Here is a 20,695-nt window from a genome sequence, read left to right on the forward strand (position 1 = left end):
AGGTCACACAGCTAGGCAGGGAGAAAGACAAGACTTCCAACCTGGGCAGTTTGGTTCCAGAACCTGTGTGCCCAGCTCTGCCCTAGACAGACCAAGGCTTGAGGCATCCTTACACCACAGGGCTTCTGGGGTGCAAAGCAGGAGGCAGAGAAGCATACTTGTCCCCTGACAGATTCCCAAGAAGCAGAACCCAAGTGCAGGTTGTGGGAAGAGAAAAGCAGCAGAACCTGGGGGCGTACAAAAGTGTTTTAAAAACCCCTCCGGGGCTGAGCACTGACTGCTCCAGCAGCCACCCCTGAAATAGGAAAGAAGAGCTCCTAATTTGGTTTAAGCCTCAACAAGTCCCCAGCAAGAAGACAAATTCCTCTGACTCTGGCCAGCACCCAGGAAACAAATCTTGTCAGAAGGAAGTCGGGAATAACCATTTCTGAAGGACCCCCTTAGGGTAAATACAAAGTGCTGCTGGGAGAGCTTCAGCGACTGTGACCGTGACCCACAGACCCGCACCTGCAAAGCCACCTGCGCACTGCCTCCACCCATTCACCATGCTGTTCTTAGTTCCCACGTGCCCACACCTCCTGCTCCGCCCTGAACCCAAGTGCACAGCCAGTCCCACTCCATTGTCATCCCTGTGGCCCAAGGAGGACTTTTCTGGAGCTCTAGAGGCTCTCCGCTGCCCTCCACCTCATCTACCCGTCTCTGACCTGCCTTCTCCAGCCAGGCTCCCTCTCTGCACATTAGGGACCTATCGCATAACATTCGTCTTCTCCAGCCAGGCTCCCTCTCTGCACATTAGGGACCTATCGCATAACATTCGCTGCGCCACATTGCTTCTCCTAGTTGTTTTCTTTATGTTAGCTCATTGTTTCCTTCTTAATTATGAACTATTCCAAACATATAAAAATGGGTGCTCAGCATCCAGAATTGTCAACCTTAATGTTATTTGCTACAGACCTTTCATATTTAAACATGAAACCAAGGATTTCAATGGAAACCTCATTTGTGCTCTGTCCTGATTCCATTCCCCTCCCCAGAGGCCACAAATGCTCTAAATTTGGCATTTATCATTCCTACCAATATTGTTCCAGTTTTACCATATATGTATATAAACCCTTTATAGGATTGTTTTGCATGATTTTAAACTTTATATTAAGTTGTATCATACTGTGTATTAGGGTTCTCCAGAGAAACAGAGCCAGTAGGATGTTTATATAGAGAGAAAGAGATTTATTTTTAAGGAATTGACTCACAGGATAATGGAGGCTAGATGTTTCAAATTAAGGGGTCAGCCGGGGGATGCCTGGGTGGCTCAGTTGGTGAAGTGTCTGCCTTCGGCTTAGGTCATGATCCCCAGGTCCTGGGACCGAGTCCCACATCCGGCTCCTTGATCAACGGGGAGCCTGCTTCTCCCTCTGCCCTTCACCCTGCTTGTATTCTACCTCTCTCTGTCAAATAAATAAGTAAAATCTTAAAAAAAAAAAAAAAAAAAGATTAAGAAAAAAGGGGAGGTCAGCCAATTGGAGACCCGGGAAGGAACCAATGTCCCCGTTCAAGTCCAAAGACTATCTGATGGCAGATTTCCTTCCCCCTGGTGGGTTGTTGGGGGGGGGGCACTCAGTCTTTGTTCTATTAAGGCTTTCAACTGATTGGATGAAGCCACCCCACATTACAGAGGGCAATCCACTCTACTCAAAGTCTACCGATTTAAATATTAATCTCATCCAAAAACACTCTCACAGAAACAACTAGAATAATGTTTGACCATATCTGACCACCATAAAATAGTTGACACATAAAATTCACCACCACATAGTGTTTCCCTCTGCAACTTGCTTTCTTTAATTCTCATTTTGTTTTTGAGATTGCTCATGGTGACCCAGGTAGTATTTCATTGTATATACACCATAAGTTATGAATTTTTTCCATAGGTTATGAATTTTTTTTGTTGATGGTTGTGGGTTGCTTCCACTTTTCTCTGTCACAAATAGGAGAGGGCATAAACCTTCTCATACACATATGGGAGAATTTCCCTAGGTTAGAGGTGGGGATCCTGCTATAAGCAGGCCAAATCCAACCAAGTACTCACTTTTATAGCTGCAGTTTGATTGGAATGCAGTCACATCCATTCACATCCTAATTGTCTGTGGCTGTCTTCATCCTAAAAGGGCAGGGTGGTTGAGACAAAAACTGCGGGCCCACAAAGCCTACAATATTTCCTTTGTGGCCCTTCATAGAAAAAGTTTCTGACCCTGCTCTCAGCAAGTACCTAGGAGCAGAATGGGCTGTGCCTGTCAGCGGCTCTTATATGGCATTGCCAAGTTGCTTCCCAAAGTGGCTACCTGAATTTACGCTCCCGGAACAGTGTGTGAGACCTCCATTTCTCCACACCTTCTCTTCCCAAAGGTTTGCCAGCCTGCTGCTTGTGAATCGGTTTCTCATCGTTATTTCATATGTTTGGCTCTTTAAACATACATCACTTATTCACTTAACAAACACCAATTAAAGGATTACTGCGTGCTGGGTACTACCAAGCTAGAGCGGCCCCATTTCTCAAGAGAAGAAATGGAGCCACCTAAAGTCAGACTCACGCTTCAAACACGGTAAGGCTAGATGTCTACACGGGAGTTGTGTAGACATGCCCTGGAGAGGGTAGCACTGCGAGAGTCAGGCAGCTGACAATATTCTGCAGGCCTACGGATGCTCAGGTGGGACATAAAACAATTTGGCTCTCTACCCATAGCTTCTGACAGTCCAGGTCACCTGTGTCATAATTCCTAGCAGAAAGGACCTATATTTCACACAGGCGTCAGTAAAGGAGGTTAGTAATTAAGCTGGTTTTGTGTCTTCCCTTTGACCTTAGACAATAAAACACCTGTGATTATAAGAGAGCACGAGTATGTGAAAGGGAAGCTCCATGATGACACAGCAAGAAATAGAGCTTTCTTAGTTAAAGTCACCAAGATGGCCAATAAATACAGGAAAAGGGTGGTGGAGTGTGAGTGAGCGAAATCTTCATTTGTCGGCTGGGAAGTCAATAAATGATGTCTGGGGCTGATAACTCAAAGAATCAAAAATGTGTAGAAATATGGGGAAAGCTCTGGACAAATGAAAGGCAGAAGCTGTGGGGACGGGGGCTGTGGGATGAGCAGAGGTGGGGCACGGAATGTTTTTCTGCACCAGCCTTTCTTTTCAGCCTTGTTTCATTTTATGATCAAAGGTATGTGTTACTCTGATACCTTTTAAATTAAAATGCAGAAGTTCAAAATAGAGCATGACTCCTGAAATATTTATAGAGGAAGTGATATGTATGTAATAATCTCAGACAGGAGTAGGGCGGGGAACAGGAATAGAGATTTTTAAATTTAGCCATGAGATTTTAGTTATGGAAGTGGGGAGCCAGGGGGCCATCATTCTAGTCTCTCTCTACATTTATATATAGTTTTGTCTCGTTGAAATGTCCCATAATAAAGAGTGGGGTTCTTGTAAAGGGAAAAAAAAAAAGAGCGTGGGTTGTGGAGTCCGGCAGACACGGATAAAATTCATCTGGGCCACTTAGCGCTGTGGGCAAGTCACTTGAACTCCTGGGTCTCGGCTCCTCATCTGCAGACCGAGCGTGCACCCATTCTGTATGGCCACTGGTGCTGGGCGCAGGGGTTAAATGACAGCCTGACTGCAAAGAGCTGATCATGGCATAAAGTGTAGAAGTGTGGTAAAAATGTTCGGTTTGATTTGTTCGGTTGCTTCTATTTTGGGTTTTATGAAGTTTGGCTCTAGATTTTGAGCTCTTCTCAGGCATCTTCTACTTAGTTCTGTACATCTAAGTATATCCTGCCTTACCTGTCTGTGTTCACTCAGCTAGCCTACTTCACCTACTGAGTTCACGAACATCTAGTGTCCACGTGCCAGGCACTGAGCTGGGGGCTGAGGAGGCAGAGATGCGAGGCTGTCCTTGTCCCAGGAACACACAGGTCAGTGGTGGGGAAAGCAGAAAAGGTCAGAATAAAATACAGCAGGACAACTTGCAGTGATAGAGATATGGCCACAGGGGTTCTGGGGCGTACAGGGGATGCCCACTGCAGCCTGAGCTGGGTTTTGAAGGATGGTTAAGAGTTCACCTGGCAAAGAAGGAAAGCACGGCGGCCAGGTGGCATGTTGGGTCATGACATACAGAGGCAGCAGCAGGAGTCACAGTTCTGAAAGCTGGAAAGACCTAAGTCTGTTTAGAAAAATAGTTCAGTTTGCAGCAGGAGAGTGAAGAAGAAATAAAGCCCAAATCATGCGGGTTTATTCAAGAGCACCCTCTTGAATAAATGTGAGCTCAAATTTGCATCTTAGTAAGTCACTGCAGTAAAAAAGGGAATGGGAGGTTGGAACACATTTGCTCTCAATCTAGGAAAGAAAGAAAGAGCTCGATCAGCTGGCTGCCCCAGCAGAGCCTCCCAGGGTCACCATATCTTGATGTGCCTAGCACGCAAAACTCAGATTTTGTTAGGACATCTGTAGAAAAGTAGGCCCTGAGGGCTGGCTCATGACAAAGAAAGCTTTGGGATACATACACCCAGGATGAGGTAGGAATGTACAGTGGAGGCTACTCTTTAGTGCCCAGCACTGGTGGCTGCCGTCCAAATCAGGCCCTCCTGTTTCCCAGGGAGCTGCAGGCAGGATGCTAGGTATGCTCAGAACTACTCCTGGGAGGGGTAGAGAGGTTTCTGGAGAAGGTGAGGCCTAAGGTTTGTCCTCATCAAGACAGAGGGCAACCTGTAGGGAGCAAGGTGTTCCTGATTGCCCCCAAATGGTTCATAACACTACCCACCCCTGGCCCCTCACTCCATGCTCACCTGACCCCCTTCTACAAAGACATTCTTCAGACAGAGCACAGTTCAATGATGAGGTCATTTATCTGCAGTACAGATGCAGAAATGTCCACTGTCCTGGCCTGCCAAAGTAAGACCCAACCTTAGCCCTCAGGTGTCCCTGATCCTCCCTGGATCCTCAATGGCTGTGACTGCATTCAGGGATGAACTATGCTCAAGATGGTTCAAACTCTCCATCTAGACTTTATGGCATGCTCCCTCCACCTGCAGCCATGATCTTAACTCAGTGTGCTTGGGCTTCTTACTCTCCATCCATAGGTAGCAACAATCAGGCAAAACCACCAGAGAGATGATAGGGGCTACCAAGGCTGGGCAGTGTGGCAGGAATGAACCAGGGCACATCGGTGCAGAGGCTCACTGGTGCTCTGACCTGGGAGGTGAGGGAGAGGGAGGTGCTGGAGATGATCTCAGGTCGGAGCCAGGTAGGAACCTGGGTGTTCCTGAGAGTGGGAACCACGTCTTCCCTGCTTTGGTTCTCCATGGAGAGGCAGTGCTAATGCTGGGCTCATTAATTCAACTGATACCCTACTGCTCTAGGTCACTTAGGGAGAAAAGAACAAGTCCCATGACCCAACCTGAGAAAATCTAGCACGTGGAGGTCAGATGAGGGAGAAAGACCTAGTGAGGGAGACTGAGAAAGAATGGCCAGTGAAGTAGAAGGAAGAGCAGGAGAGAGCTGCATCATGGAGGCCAAGAGAGAAAAGTCCATCTTCTGGGACAAACGTGGCCGGCAGGTCAAGATAAGTGCAGAGGAGCATCCGTCCAGCTCGGTAACATGGCGGTCTTCGCCATCATGGCAAAGATGCAGTTTCAGTGGGGTACTAGGGACAGATAATGACTTCTTGCTCATTTATTACTAGAACAAGTCATGCTGAGCATTCGTCCTAAACTTGAAAGTCAAATAAATGTGTAAAGGGTCTCCAGGGACTCTTATGCCCTGCCACAGCCCCATCAAGTCTAATTTCCCAGGGGCCCAGTCTTGCCCACCTCCTCCCCACACCTGCAGCTCTAGCTGCTCGGATGCCAAGATCTTAACTCCAAATAAAGCATTAGCTGTACCCTTGGGCCCAAATGATAACCCTTCTAAAAATGCTGCTTGTCCTCACCTTTTTAAAAACAAAGTAATGATCAAATTCCTCGCCTGCCCCCACCAACATCATTTATTGTAGTAACTACAACCATAGCAAGGAAATAGCAGTAGGACTGGATACAATCCTCATCATCATAGTACCAGGGACCAGGGCTTTTATCAAATGACTATGGGCAGGAAAAACCAAAAGAAAAAAAACAAAAAACCAAGCCACTAGATGGAAGTCTTCATTCAGCTGCCTGGGGGAGGAGCAGGAACGATGCCAGACTGCACACACCCATCAGGTCCATTGGACCATCACTGGCCAAGTGCTCTGCTCTAAGGCAAATAGCAGTGATAATAATAGCCGCCGTGCACGGAATACCTACTCGGTGCCTGACAGCCGGCCGAGCGCTTTACCTGCAGTGGCCCCTTTAATCCTTGAAGCCTCCCTAGCAGGTAGGGAGCAGTATCATCCTCATTTTATGGATGAGGGGACTGAATCTTAGAATTATCCAAGTAACTGGCCCAAGCCGCTGAGTGGAGGAACTGGGTTCATGAATGAGGTCATTGTCTACTCAGTGTGGTACGCAGCTCAGGGTGTGACTCCAATGCAGGACTGATCCAACGAGGGGAGGAAGAGAGTCAGCCAAGGCACCATGCACCCAGGAGTGGGGGCTAAAAACTTAGAAGTCATCCTTAATTCTTTTCTTTCCCTCTTTCTGCAACTGCTCCGTCACCAAAACTCCGTCCCTTCGGCAAAGTAAGTCTTAAACCTGTCTGCTTCTCTTCGTGGCCCCTCTAAGCACCCTAGTCAAAGCAGCCACCAACTCCCTGGGGCTTTTGCAGAGCTTCCTAGCTGGGCCCTCGGCACGGTCCCCTGCATCCGACAATCTCCCCTTCCCTCAGGACTCATGGGACCCACTGACCGCGCAGATCACACCTGTGCCTGGCTCAAAACCTTTCACGGTCTTCCCAGCAAATCCCACCTCCCTTCCCTTGCTCCCGAGGCCCTGCCCCCTGGATCTGGCCTTTGCCTACCCTTCTCACTGCACCCCCTCCAGTCGCTGCTGATTCCCCTACAACCAGCACAGAGCCCGGCACAGAGGAAACAATGTGCTGAAGAAATGAAGGCAAGAATGGGTGAGCAGATAAATAAAAAAGCTTTGCAGAGGAAGGCACGTTTGAGATGAGCTTTAAAGTGGGGTAGGACTTGTCAGGCGGCAAGGCCTAGGGGCGTGAGGTGGTAAAACGAGGTGTTCTAGGAATAGGCACTGATGTGGAGGAATGCCGGGAACAGCCTGGGAGGCGGCATGGGCAGGACTGGAGGCAGGTCTGTGCAAAGCTGGGGTTCTCCAAGCCGCGTGCACGCTGCGAGCCCCTGGAAAGCTTTTCAAACACGGATTGTCGGGCCCCACTCCAGAGCCTTGGACTCAGACATCTGAGGTAGGGTCTGAGAGTTTGCCTTCCTCACAGGCTTCAGGTGGTGCTGATGCTGCTGCCCCAGGGGCCACACTTGGAGAACAACTGGTGTCAAGTGTGCTGAGGACTCCTCCACTTGGAGGCGAGAGCAAGACAGTTCCAGGGAGGTAACTTAAGGCAGCTGCACTCCAAGCCAAGAGCAGTTCGAGCTAACACAGGCCAGCAGTAAACCCACCCTTGCCCCTGCCTGTAGCATCCCTCTCGGGACAAAGCCGTGCCGACCTTGGCTTCTGGCCACCCCTCCCCACAGCACTCAGCCCTGCTCTTCTCCTCCATTGAATTGTATGCTTTGAAGGCATCTTTTGTTTCTCCAGCAAAACTTACAAATCCTGAGTCCTAGTCCCTCCAGACCACCTAATCTCACACACCAATTCACACTGATGCGGCTATGACAGACAGGAGACCTGGTGTTAAGTCATGTTCCACAGAGGAAACCATCATCATGTGCTGATGGTAGGAGTCGGCTGTGTTTGGGCAGAGGAGAGAGAAGGGGAGGAGCGGTGGTCCCCTGCTGGCCTTCCCAGCACACCATGCGCTTCAAGTTCACCCTGCAGTGCACTCTGACGTTGGTTCATACTCTTTCCTATGAGAAAAGAGGGCAGGAGTGGTTCCAGGGTTATGAGCAAGTGTGCTTGTATTCACAGCATCAGCCTGGTGACTGTACATACTCATATTTGGTATCGTCCTGCCTTCGCTCCCGGATGATCAGAGAGGTGAAGTTAATTTGCATCCGCTTCAACCATAAATGTGAGGGGACCAGGTGGCTAATGTGCAGGTCCCACAGTTTTAAATGCAGATGACATTTCTTCTGCAGGCCTGACCACAGAGCACTCGGCCACCGACATTCTCCAGGCCTTCAGGGTTGGGCCCACAATCTGCTCAGCTCCACTCAGCTTACAGGGCTCAGCAGGGAAAGCTCAGGACATGGGCACGGGAGATGGTTTGGTTTGGTTTGGTGAGCTTCCTCGTGCCAGTGGGCAAGATAGCTCTTTATCTCTGTGATGCAGCCCAAAGAGGACCCAGGAGTCCTGGCAGTCCCGTTACAGGAAAAAGACAGAAAGCAATCCTCCCCAATGAGTGTCTCTCTTGATTCTGATGGGCCTTTTATTTTCCAAAGCTGATGACAAAAATATGCACGCCCTGGAGTCACAGTGACCTGACGTGGCATTCTGGCTCTGCCACTCTCCGTCCAGGTGATATGGGGCAATTTACGTAGGAGCCTTGGCAACGTCATCGGCAAACTAGGTGTGTTGGTGTTAGGGTTAGAGATCATGAGCGTGTGGCAAAGTCATGAGTGTTCAGTATTTAGTAGCGGGTCAGTCATAGTCACTGAGCTGCAGTTTAACAAGCAGCCTTCCAGGAATAGAAGGCTCTGGTTTATAGCACTGGCCAATTTCCCCGGTGTAAATCCTCTCACCGGAGCCACTAGCAAGCTCCCAACATGCTATCCCTCCTGAGTGCACACTCAAGAAGAGATGCATGTAGCATCTACCACTACACAGTGTTGCCACTGCGCAGACCCAACAGAAGTCAGTAACATCAAGGTACCCCCGCTAAGCCGAGGTACCTACAGGAGAACAGTGAGGGGCTCTCTCGCTGACTTGGGGGCTGGTGGAGGGTTTTAAGATCCTTCTATGAAGGAGATGGGGAAGCAGGGCCAGCAGCTGAGCTTTGGCAAGTCAGGGCCTATAATTAGCCTCGGCTCGAGGCTCGAATCAGTCCCTGGTTGTTACTAAACATCAGCTAGAGCAGGAAGGCCTCTGGCTTCTGTGAGCTGAGTGCCGCAAGTGCCTCCCTGGACAGACGTTTGGACAGAACTACCCTGTCTTCGTGGCAGCGTCCAGTTTATCCCAAAAAGCGCTCCTGTCCTCAACCCCAAGTGAGAAAGAGGAGCAAGGACACGGAGCCGCCAGCCCCTCACTGCAGCCCATCTTCGAGCAGCGGGCTCTTCCTACCAGACTCCTCCACGGAGTGCTCCTTGCAGCCTCTTCTTCATAAAGAGTTTGCAATCAACGAGGGAAGGGATGCCAATTAACACACCAGCTACTGTCGCAGCTGGGCAAAGCAAAGGCTGAAAGGAAGTACAATATATCCAAATGCTGGCCGTGCTTATTCTAGAAGGCAGGATTTGGGGTGATCGCATTTTCAGCCATCTCTCTGCTTTTCCAGACTTGTAGAACTCCAAATACATATATCCAACCTATGCTCTGGGGTGTTGCTTGGTTTTTACTTTTTCTGCCCACCCCCTGGGTCCCACGTTTAAAAAGCAGAAACCCATCAACAGACAAAAGCTGTAAGAATTTTAAGAATTTAAGCTTCAGGGTCCCTCACTCGTGCACACCGCTTTGTATTAGTCTTTTTTTTTCTTAAAAGCAGTCTCCCAAATTGCATGAGCCCCAGGCCCCACATCTGCCCTCAGCTGCCCCCCACCATGACCATGTTGTCTAGAGTGATAGTAAAGCCTTCTTTTCTACAGCAGTCATGTTCCAGCCCACAGTCTAGACACCCACTACGATTCGGTGTCCTGCACTAGAGCGAGGCATTTGCCATGGGCATCATTGTGAGAAATCGAGCAGGGTGATTGCCTTTGGCGTCGAGTTTGTCATCTGAAAAATGGCACTGGCAAAGTGGCATCCAAAAACGGGAGAAGGGGCTCCTGAATGTGGAGACTGCTGCTGTGTGAAGGAGGCTGAGGAGAGGGCTCGGCCAGAGCAGCCAAAGCCAAGCCTCAGGGACGCCTCAGGTAGCCATGGCCGGCTGGAATAACTATATTCAACAATATTCACTCTATTTTCAGTTTTTCTGTGTTCTTCATGCTCTGGCATCTGGGGCCTCACTGTTAGGGTGAGACCACCCCTCACAGAGCTAGCGAACCTTTGAGATAGTAAACCACTTGCCACGCTTTTGCTGTGCAGACCAGCGGATCCTGAGCACATACCCCCACCCGCCTCCTCTTTCTGGCTCTTACACTCCAGGAGGCAGTGTTCCTCTGCCCTAAGCATCCCAGGTGGCCGGAGACCACCCCAGGGGCCCAGAGACGGCTGAAGTTCTCCAAACTACCCAGTCCTAAACCTGCTCGACTGTTTACCTTGCTTCACCAGTTCCTTCCCATGAAAACCACAATAAAGGCTTTTGCCCACGCTTTCCTCTCAACCTTTTGCAACCAACCCTGGTACTTCCTCCTCTGGCCCTGCATGGTGGGGCTGCCCCTCCCCTTGGGAACTGTGAGTAACATCTTTTCAATGTCAGTCATCTCCTGATCTGTTCGCCTCACCATACCTAAATAAAAACAAAATCTTGGGTACATTCTGTAGGGTTTGGGGAGCTGGTTTTGAAAAACCACTCTTCATGGCTCCATGAAACCCCCAAACTGTATGCACAGTGTTTATGTTCATATGTATGTTTTGATGGTAGATAAAATTCTAGAGCCACACTGTCTAATATGATGGCCACTGGCCACAGGTAGCTATTCAAATTTAAATTAAATTTAAACAGGGGCACCTGAGTGGCTCAGTCAGTTAAGCATCAGACTCTTGATTTTGGCTGTGGTCATGATCTCAAGGTCCTGAGATTGAGCCCCAAGTCAGGCTCTGCGCTGAGCATGGAGCCTACTTAAGATTCTCTCCCTCTTTCTCTGCCCTCCTCCCCCCAGTTCATGTGTGCTCTCTATCTCCCCCCCCAAAAAATCTATTAAAAATAACAATAAATTGGGGCGCCTGGGTGGCTCAGTCATTAAGCGTCTGCCTTCAGCTCAGGTCATGATCCCAGGGTCCTGGGATCGAGCCCTGCATCAAGCTTCCTACTCTTCGGGAAACCTGCTTCTCCCTCTTCCACTCCCCCTGCTTGTGTTCCTGCTCTCACTATCTCTCTCTGTGTGTCAAAAAAAAATCTTTAAAAATAAAAAATAACGATAAATTAAATTTAGATAATATTAAATTTTCAGTTCCTCAGTCATCCTTGCCACATGGTGAGTGTTCAGTAGCCATGTGAGGGCACTGTGATGGATGGTATGGACATAGAAGAGTTCCATCATCACAGAAAGTTCTATTGGGCAGCACTGAACTAGAGATTTCATCAGCTTTTCAAGGGTATCCATGACCAGAAAATGTGAAAAGCCACTAAGTCAAACCAGGGAATCTTCATTTAGGGAGCCAGAAACTTCACTGGTAGTTGAAAGCTCAGCATTATGATAGGGGCTATGAACAAATCTGGCTTTGAATAATATTTTAGCTCTAAAAATCCAACTCTAAAGGCCCTTAAAAGACATCCAGATTTTATGCTTTATTGTTTATCTCCTCCCCACCTTTTTGGAGAGAGACACTTGAATTCTAAAAATATTTGCTATAAGAAAGGTGCTCTAAGTTCCCCAGAACCTCTGCCCAGTGCAAGTCAGAGGTGGGAAGGGAGGGAAGACGGTCCAGTGGCCTTGTCTCCTCTGATGTATGTGATCTTTCTAGGTGGGCGAGGCAGTCCTGGAAAATGCCCGGCTCATGCTTCAGACAGAGAATATCCAGGCGGGTGCGGACGACTTTAAAGAGAGGTAACATCTGCCACAGAGGGGACAGTCCTTCTGCTCCCCCAGACTCTGGGCAAGTCGAGTGATGCTGTTCTGGGGTCTGCAGGATTCACTGCCAACCTCACAGAAGGCTGGAGTGGGATGGTAGAGGTCCCGGGAGAATCGGAGCAGAGATCGTCCAGCTCAAACCCTCCTGATAAACACAAAACCAGGTCCCAGGGGCTCAGAGATTTTGCCCAGTGTCACCTGGTTCAGAGCAGGGGGTCTCAAATTGTGGCGTGCTTCAGGACCACCAGGAGCTCTTATAGAAAACACAGATCGCTGTGCCCCACCGCCTGAGTTTTTGGTTCGGTAGTCTGGGATGGAGCCCAAAATTTACATTTCCAACAAGTTCCCCATGATGCTGATCCTGCTGGTCCTGGGAGCACACTCGAATAACTGCTGGTTTTGAGCAACGCTTCTCAATTGCAGCTGCATGTTAGAATTACCTGGCCACTTAAAAATGCCAATGCCCAAGCTGCACGGACTAATTAAACCACAATCCCTGGGGGTGGGGTCTGGGCCTCAGAATTTTTAACTCTCCAGCTTTGAAAAACACCTCTTTGAAGTCTAATATAGTGTTTCCTAAAATACGGTGTAGATAGCACTGATGAAGATCATCTTAAGTGGTATAAGGATAAACATTTTCTTTTTAATAGTTATGTATTTTTAGAGTTACCTTCTATTTATGACTCATGAAACTTTTTCCACGATAGCACTACAATTTATACTGGCAATTTAAAATTTATTGAATATAAAGAGCTTTTCAAGTTTACTGATTTAACATTTACTTTTTAAGTAGATGAATTTAAGGAACAATGTAAAGTAAATAATGACAGGAGAGAGACGCATTTAGGGCAAAATCACGATGGTCAGTGACGTTCGGGAAACACTGGTCTAATGGAGAAACGAAACAAAAAAGACCTTTGATTGATAAACACAGCGATTTTTTTTTTTTTTTTTTTTGACAGAGAGAGAGAGAGACAGCAAGAGAGGAAACACAAGCAGGGGGAGTGGGAGAGGGAGAAGCAGGCTTCCCGCCGAGCAGAGAGCCCAATGCAGGGCTCGATCCCAGGACCCTGGGACCATGACCTGAGCCGAAGGCAGACGCACCCAGGCGCCCCTAAACATAGCGATTTTGAGAATATTCTGTGGGGAAGGTGTTGTGGATGTTGGGCAATTGGATGGGTGATGGGATAGTTATTTAAGGAACATTTCCCTAAGTTGGTAAAGACAAAGAGGAAAGCCATGTAGTTGGGAGTCCTTGGGGAAGTCAGTGATCCATCCCACTGCCATTCTTATCTTAGGATAAGAGTGTTGTGATGAAAAGGAAAATCTCCACCATCTCCTCATTCCCAGAGTCCTTTCCTTTCTCTAAGACCAAGCTTCTCCATCTGCTAAAAAGATCCCCACGAGCAGCCACTCTGGAGTCAAGGAGACTCTCAGTCAGCTGGCGTTGCTGTCTCGGACAACACTGCTCGCCAAGGTCACAGGAGCACAAAAGTGAGGCCATCATCCAGCCACCAGCAGCTTACTGCACAGCTAAAGATAGTGCCAATAGACATGAAGCCATTTGTACTAAATTTATTTTTTTTAAGATTTTTATTTATTTATTGAGAGAGAGAGAATGGTAGAGAGAGAGCATGAGAGGGAGGAAGGTCAGAGGGAGAAGCAGACTCCCTGCTCAGGAGGGAGCCCTATGTGGAATTCAATCCCAGGACTCCAGGATCATGACCTGAGCTGAAGGCAGTCACTTAACCAACTGAGCCACGCAGGCACCCCATTTGTACTAAATTTAAGATAGAATTTAATTAAGTGTGAAGTTCAAGTAGGATGTGACCAAAATTTCTTTAGCTCATTCATTTATTCATTATGCGTTCATGCCTTCATCCAGCCATTCAACCGAGTAGCAGGGGCTTGGTCTGTTTTGTTCCCTGTTGCATTACCAGTGCCTGTAACCGTGCCACACACAAGACAGATGCCCACAAATAGTTGTTGAATTAGTGAATGAATGAATGAATGAATGAATTCAATAAATGTTTGAATATCCGCCAGGCCCCTGGCCAAGTACTGGGAATGAAGTGAATGGGACCTCCAGCAGCTCACAGTTTACTGTCAAAGATGGAGGATAGAACAGACAGTGGCATCACAGAGTGGTTGTGCCATCACTAAGGTGAGCACAAGTGAAATAGGGACATTTAGTATGGCCAGGGAGGGTTGACAAAAAAGGTGACGCCTGATTTGGGCCCTAAACTGGTGTAGGATTTGACCAGGCCAGTGAAGGAGGCATGACTTTCCAGGCAGAGGGGGCAGTATGTGCTAAGGCAGAAGCACATAAGAAAGCGTGGTGCACTAGTGGCCACCAAGTAGCTCATTATAACTGGGACATATGGAGTGAAGGAAGGAGGGGCAGCCAATGAGGCTTGAAAACCAAGGAGAGACCAAATCCCGGAGGACCATGTGAGCCATACCAAAGAGCTCAGAGATGACCTGAGAGGAGACCCATAGAAGGGATCTGAGCACTGGCTCATCATGATCGGATTTCAGCTTAAAGGGAGATTTGTACTGGTAGAGAGGAGAGGTGGGGCAAATGAGCAAGAAGCAATGGGAGCAAATGGGCTGGATGGATGGCAGGGTAGGGTCTGTTCTGGGAGCCGAGGTTAGGAAGGAAGGCAAGATCCGATTACTAAGGGGCCAGAGGAGGACACTTATGGCTCTGAGTAAATGGTGACCCAATGTGTTTAAGGATGGCCCCTCTGGGGGCAATACTGTAGGTCAGTTGGAGGAAGACAATCAGAGGCCCTTATAGCTCAGGGTCTGCCTGGGATGGTGGCCATGAGCAGACTTCAGAGATGGGTCAAAGAAATCATTGGCAGGGTTTGACATATGCAGCCTGGAAATAGAAAGCAAAGATAAGTTTCAGGCTTTGAACTTGGGTAATTTAGAAGATTTGCGGTTCTATTGACTAAAATAGAAAATTGTGGAAGGAAAGCTGGTCTAAAAGTCAGGGATAGATAATGAATTTGGCTTTGAGCAAGCTGAGTCGAGCAGATGGTAGAGCAACCAAGCAGAAATTGTGGTATTTCTGAAGATGCTGGGCCAGAGTGGCTTGCAGGTCAAGACAGAAAGTTCTGGGTGTCACAAGCAAAGAGATTCTATTTGAAGACTTTGAAATGGGTGGGGGGAAGGAAAAAAAGATAGCAAGAGAAAGCTAAAAGCTTAACAACGGCTTTGGGAGATATCACAGAGATGTGTTAAATGCTTAGAGGACTTCCAAAAAACAGTCTGTAGGACACCTAAGACCTTCCATAATGCTGACTGGAGCACACCCTGGAAGGGGCCAGGCTCCCTAGAGAGAAAAACAAAACAGGACTTCAGAGGCACAAGGGGGATTCTTCCAGCCCCAGTCAGCAGGGACCAATCATTCCAGCTGGAAGGGAAGGACTTGATTCCAAAAGGACTAAATGTTAACAGTCCTTCATGAAGAATACATATGGGTAGAGAATCTAATCCTACATATAGAGTACATAAAAATGACTTCAAAAACCAGTTCTTCGGCGGGGAGGGAGATTCAAAGGTCCAGGTCCAACTCTGAGGAAAGTCTCTAGCGGTATGCCACAGGGCTCTGTCCTCGGTTCCTGCATTTACTATTTTTAACTGTAAGGTGCATGAAAGCTACCTTGGCATGAAAGGGCAAAATGGCAAAAGATACAAAGCCAGGAGGGCTGGCAAGGAGAAGAATGATAGAATTAGGAATCAGAATGATCCTAACACATTGGAACAATGGGCCAATGAAACTGAAAGAGGATATATATGAACTCCTACTTTGGGGTTCAAATACCAGGTGCACCCAGAAAGGACAGGGTAATTGGACTTGTGAAAAATGGTCAGGGACTTTAATTGACAGGACACCCAATATTAGTCAGCAGCAAATACAGCTGGTCAAAATCAAATGAACAAACATGCAAACAAAAACCCACAAAGCAAACCTTAGGGCCCATGATGAATAGAATGAAAGGGTTTAAACAAAGGAGCAGAGAGTCCTCCGGGACTCTGAACTGATCAGGCAACATCTGGAGTTTTGCATTCCAATCTCTGTATCATATTTTGAGAAGGATGTGGACCAATTAGAGCATTTCTAATCATTCCACACATATATTTGAAGCCTGAAGGTGGATGCTAAGAATACAAAGTCCCTGCCACTGATGATGAGGGATATGGAAACGAATTTATATGAATGTGGGGGAGCTGGGAATGTTTAACCTGAGGAACAAAAGGCTTGGAGGAAGTGATGAGGGGAAAAGAGAATGATATAAGAGACTAGATTCTCAATATTTATGGGACTGCCAGAAGGAAGGGTCAGACTAACTTTGGATGCTCCAGTGAGTGGAACTCAGACTCTTACAGGAAGAAATTTCCATAATTAGATCTGTCCTAAAATGGAATGGTGGTGGTGGTAGGTGATGAGTTCCCTGTCACTGGAAGTAGTCAAGTAGAGGCTACATGATCACCTATTAGGAATGCTGTCGAGGGACACCAGGGTGGTTCAATTTGTTAGGCAACTGATTCTTGATTTCGGCTCAGGTCAGGATTTCAGAGTCCTGGGATGGAGCCCCATGTCAGGCTCCCATGCTCTGCAGGGAGTCTGCTGGAGATTCTCTCTTCCTCTCCTTCTCTCTCTGCCCCTCCCCCTGCGCTCTTGCTTGCACTCTCTCAAGCACCCTCTCTCTCGAATAAATAAATCTTTTTTTTAAAAAAGAATGCTATCAAGGGATTGTCACTGGGTAAGAGTTTGAATAGTTGAATCCTAAATTCCCTTAAAACTCTGAAACCCTAAGATGCTTTCTTCAATGAGTAATGTGAGATTTCTCCGTTCTATGGATGGATGAAGGTAAGGTGTGAAATGTGACTGAGGGTACAGCTGGGTGGAAGGCTGTAGAAGGAAAGGAGTAACACTGAGAGAAATTGGCAAAGATGTCGGGTGGTTTATAGAAAGAAGGCTCTGTGCAAACCAGAGATGGAAAGAACTCAGGGGGGATGTTTCAGATTTGTGTCGATGTGTGTGCCTATGTGTTATTGTATAGGCTGCAAGTTTTTAAAGCTCTGGATGTTTCGCATATAAATCCAGGTTTCCCATTTCTCTCGGAGGGAACTGGCACACCCCTTCCCACGCAGCACTAACAGGAAGAGCTGAGCAGCAGGTCCCCTTGTGTGAAGGATGAGCTGTCCTGTGGGCTTCAATCCCCACCTCTCCCTACTTCCCAGACCCGGCCTTCATCCCTCATCTATATTCCCCACTTGGCCCCTGAAAGCATTTGGATTTGCAGCCACAGTTTCAAATTTTCACATGGGCTCTTTGGAGACAAAAACCGTGTTTTTCATTTTGGGATCATTAGCCTGTGCTTAGCAGGTTCTCAGTAATGTTTGTTAACGGATCCTCGGGGGGAAAGGATGGCAAATCAGAATAATGGTGACATGCCACATCCCCCTACCTGGATCTCAGCTCCTGGAGAAGCCTTCCCTAGAGTTCTGTGCTTCCAGGGACCCCTGAGCGTGGCAGCCTGTGAAGCTAGGTTATCAGAAGTTGGCTGCCATCACTTCCATTTTAAATAAATCAACACGTAACACTTGCGTTAACAGTGGCCTCAGAGCTGTTGGAACGGTGACTTCTAACATTCATTTGTCTATCACATAATTGGCCTGTCGGTAACATTTGTAATCTGATTATTTCCCCTTTCGGGTTCCCCACCTATGCTGATTAAGCTCCTTTATCTGCAGATATGAAAATGAGCAGCCATTTCGAAAGGCAGCGGAAGAGGAAATTAACTCTCTGTATAAAGTCATTGATGAAGCTAATTTGACAAAAATGGATCTGGAGAGTCAAATAGAACGCCTGAAAGAAGAACTCGGCTTTCTGTCGAGGGGCTACGAAGAGGTAGGAGGGGTCCAGGGCGACGCTGGCTTGGTTGCAGCCCAGAGGCCCGCGCCTGTCTGGCGGAGCCAGCCATCAGTGAGGCTAGCTCCTGTCGGCCTGTCCCCCTCGCCTGCCCGGGGCTGCGGGCAAAACACGCCCAAATCCTTGCAGTGGGTGAGGTGATGGCCAGGAGTCTCAAGTTCAGAGGGCTTCGGGCCAGAGCTGGGACACAAGGGGAGGGGAAGGCAGGTCCACATTGGAGAGTGAGCGGCCCTGTGTTGAGCTGGAGAGAGAGCATCCCCTACCTCAAGGCCATGTATTTCGGGTCTTTTTTTCTTTCTTTTTTTCTTTTTTAACGCTGCGTTGAACAAACAAAATAACTCTAAAGCTAGACCCAGGCTGGGGTTTGCACACACTCGTTAACGAAATTACGTCAGCTCACTGAGTGACAGGACTCAACAGGACCTCCCCCCATGACTCAGCCCAGTTGCAAGCAGAACGGCCCCAACTCTAAACCACCTCACACGTGTCACTGTCTGAGCGGACATGGAATGTGCTTTCAGCCGAAAAAGTCAAAACCCATTTAACTCGGCTTCCCTTGGGAAATTCCTTCTTTTGTCCGCCCTCAGGCTGACCACAAGCGCTAAGGCCACTTCCTCCTGCTCTTAGCTCAGCCGCTTGCCGCCACTCTCCACCACTCACCCTTCAGTGACCTCTAAATCTCTCCCAGCCTACTCTGACTTTACAGAATTCATACATTTCATCTTGCTGTTGTTGCTTCCTCTGTGTTATTTTGCGGTTTATGTATTTTGATATTTGCTTTGAGGGGGCCTGGGCTTGCGAACACCAGCCTAAGGAACGCCTCCTTCTTGCCAAAGACTATGGCACACGTGCTGGTGAGAGGGTCGGGGACTTTGCCAGTCTCTGTGAAGCCCTATGTTTGGCAGGAGCAGAACGAGAAGCACAAGGGGTGCCCACAGACCTGGGCTTCTGCTGGCTGAAATTCTCTGTGCTCTCCGTGTCCTCTGGAGCTCACCTGGAGTGTATATTGTTGTTCGCAGGATGTGAAAGTGCTGTACAAACAGCTGGCAGGGTCTGAGCTGGAACAAATGGGTGTGCCCATCGGCACCGGTCTGGATGACATCCTCGAGACCATCAGGATCCACTGGGAGAAAGATGTCGAAAAGAACCGGGCGGAAGCAGGGGCCTTGCTCCAAGCCAAGGTGAGGCAGGACCTTCTCCCTGTGCAGAAGGAGGTCAAGCAAAGGTGAAAAGCAGTCAACATAGGAGAGAAGAAATGCAACAGTTTTGATCTCATTAGATGTAAGAGAAATACAATTTAAAATAGTAACATTTTGTTTCCCTGTCTAAAGGTAACATGTTTAAAATGGTAATACTCAATGCCCACAAGTGTGTGGTGAAGTAGGTTCTCCCCTATATTACTGAGGAGTATAAGCTACTATGACATCTTTGAGCAAGGGAATTGATGATTTGAATTGAGAATCTTGAAATGCCCCTACCTACCAGTTGAAGAATCTAGACATTGTCCTAAAGAAATAACTGAGGGACACCTGGGTGGCTCAGTTGGTTGAGTGGCTACCTTCAGCCCGGGTCATGATCCCAGAGTCCTGGGATCAGGCCCCACATCGGGCTCCCTGCTCAGCGGGGAGCCTGCTTCTCCCTCTCTCTCCCTCTGCTTGTGCTCTCTGTGTCAAATAAATTAAAAAAAAAAAACTTAAAAAATATAAATAAATATCTTTAAAAAAAGAAATAATTGAAAATATAGATAAAATTTATATCTAAATGTATTCACTGAAGCATTCATTATAAGAATGAAAAAAATTAGGGGGAAGCACATAAATGTTTAATAATAAGAGTAAGGCTAAGCCACAACCTTTCCATGCAATCCCAGGGAGTTATTAGAAATATTTACGAAGCATCTATAACAACAAGGGAAATGCCCACGTAATAAGGTCAAGTGGGGGAAATGAGAGAGTACAGAAGGGTATATACTAGGAACCAAGAAACTTTTTCTGCCAAGCACCAAACAATAAATATGAGGCTTCCTGGGCCTGACAGTCTATTACAACTATTCAACTCTGCCCTGGTAGTGTGAAAGGCAAAAGGTAACATGTAATGGGCGCGTGGTGGCTCAGTCGTTAAGCATCTGCCTTCGGCTCAGGTCATGATCCCAGGGTCCTGGGATTGAGCCTCGCATCGGGCTCCCTGCCCTGCGGGAAGCCTGCTTCGCCCTCTCCCACTCCCCCTGCTTGTGTTCCCTCTCTCGCTGTGTCTCTCTGTCAAATAAACAAAATCTTTAAAAAAAAAAAAAAGGTAACACATAAGCATGGCTATGTTCCAATAAAACTTTATTTATAGAAACAGAAAGTAGGCTGGATTTACCTGCGGGCTGCAGTTGGCCAACCCCTGGTAGACATAGTAGAAAGCATTCAAACAAAGGAATGAGGCATCAAGAAAAATTAGAAAGAAAACATTAAAATGTATTGGTGTTAACAGTGGTTGTCTTTGAGGAAGGGACCTATGTGACATGTTGAGATGTTTTTTTTCTTTCTTGTTTTTGAGTATAATATTTTTTCAAGTTTTTCTTAAGCAGTATGAGTTATATTCATGGAGGGAAACATCTTTTATTAAACCTGGTAAATAAAAAAGGAATTAACCAGAACACAGAATGCACAGGGTTTGTTCTTCCTTTCTCCATCTCCCATCCATGTATGACTTGGGGATTCTGAGGCACAGAGCGAGAAGAACAGAAGAGGAAGGAAAGTATAGAGACCATATGA

The 20,695-nt window shown here is 47.5% G+C and overlaps 1 protein-coding gene across 1 annotated transcript in view; it reads left to right on the forward strand.

The window, feature by feature from the left end:
- BFSP2 (beaded filament structural protein 2) overlaps positions 1-20,695 on the forward strand; it is a 59,606-nt gene that overhangs the window by 20,657 nt on the left and 18,254 nt on the right. The window contains 3 exon segments of the mRNA XM_027586046.1: positions 11,883-11,965; positions 17,759-17,915; positions 18,956-19,117. Of these exon segments, the coding sequence (XP_027441847.1) occupies positions 11,883-11,965; positions 17,759-17,915; positions 18,956-19,117 (402 nt within the window).

The sequence above is a fragment of the Zalophus californianus genome, chromosome 1, assembly GCF_009762305.2.
Source record: "Zalophus californianus isolate mZalCal1 chromosome 1, mZalCal1.pri.v2, whole genome shotgun sequence".
Classification (NCBI taxonomy): Eukaryota; Metazoa; Chordata; class Mammalia; order Carnivora; family Otariidae; genus Zalophus; species Zalophus californianus.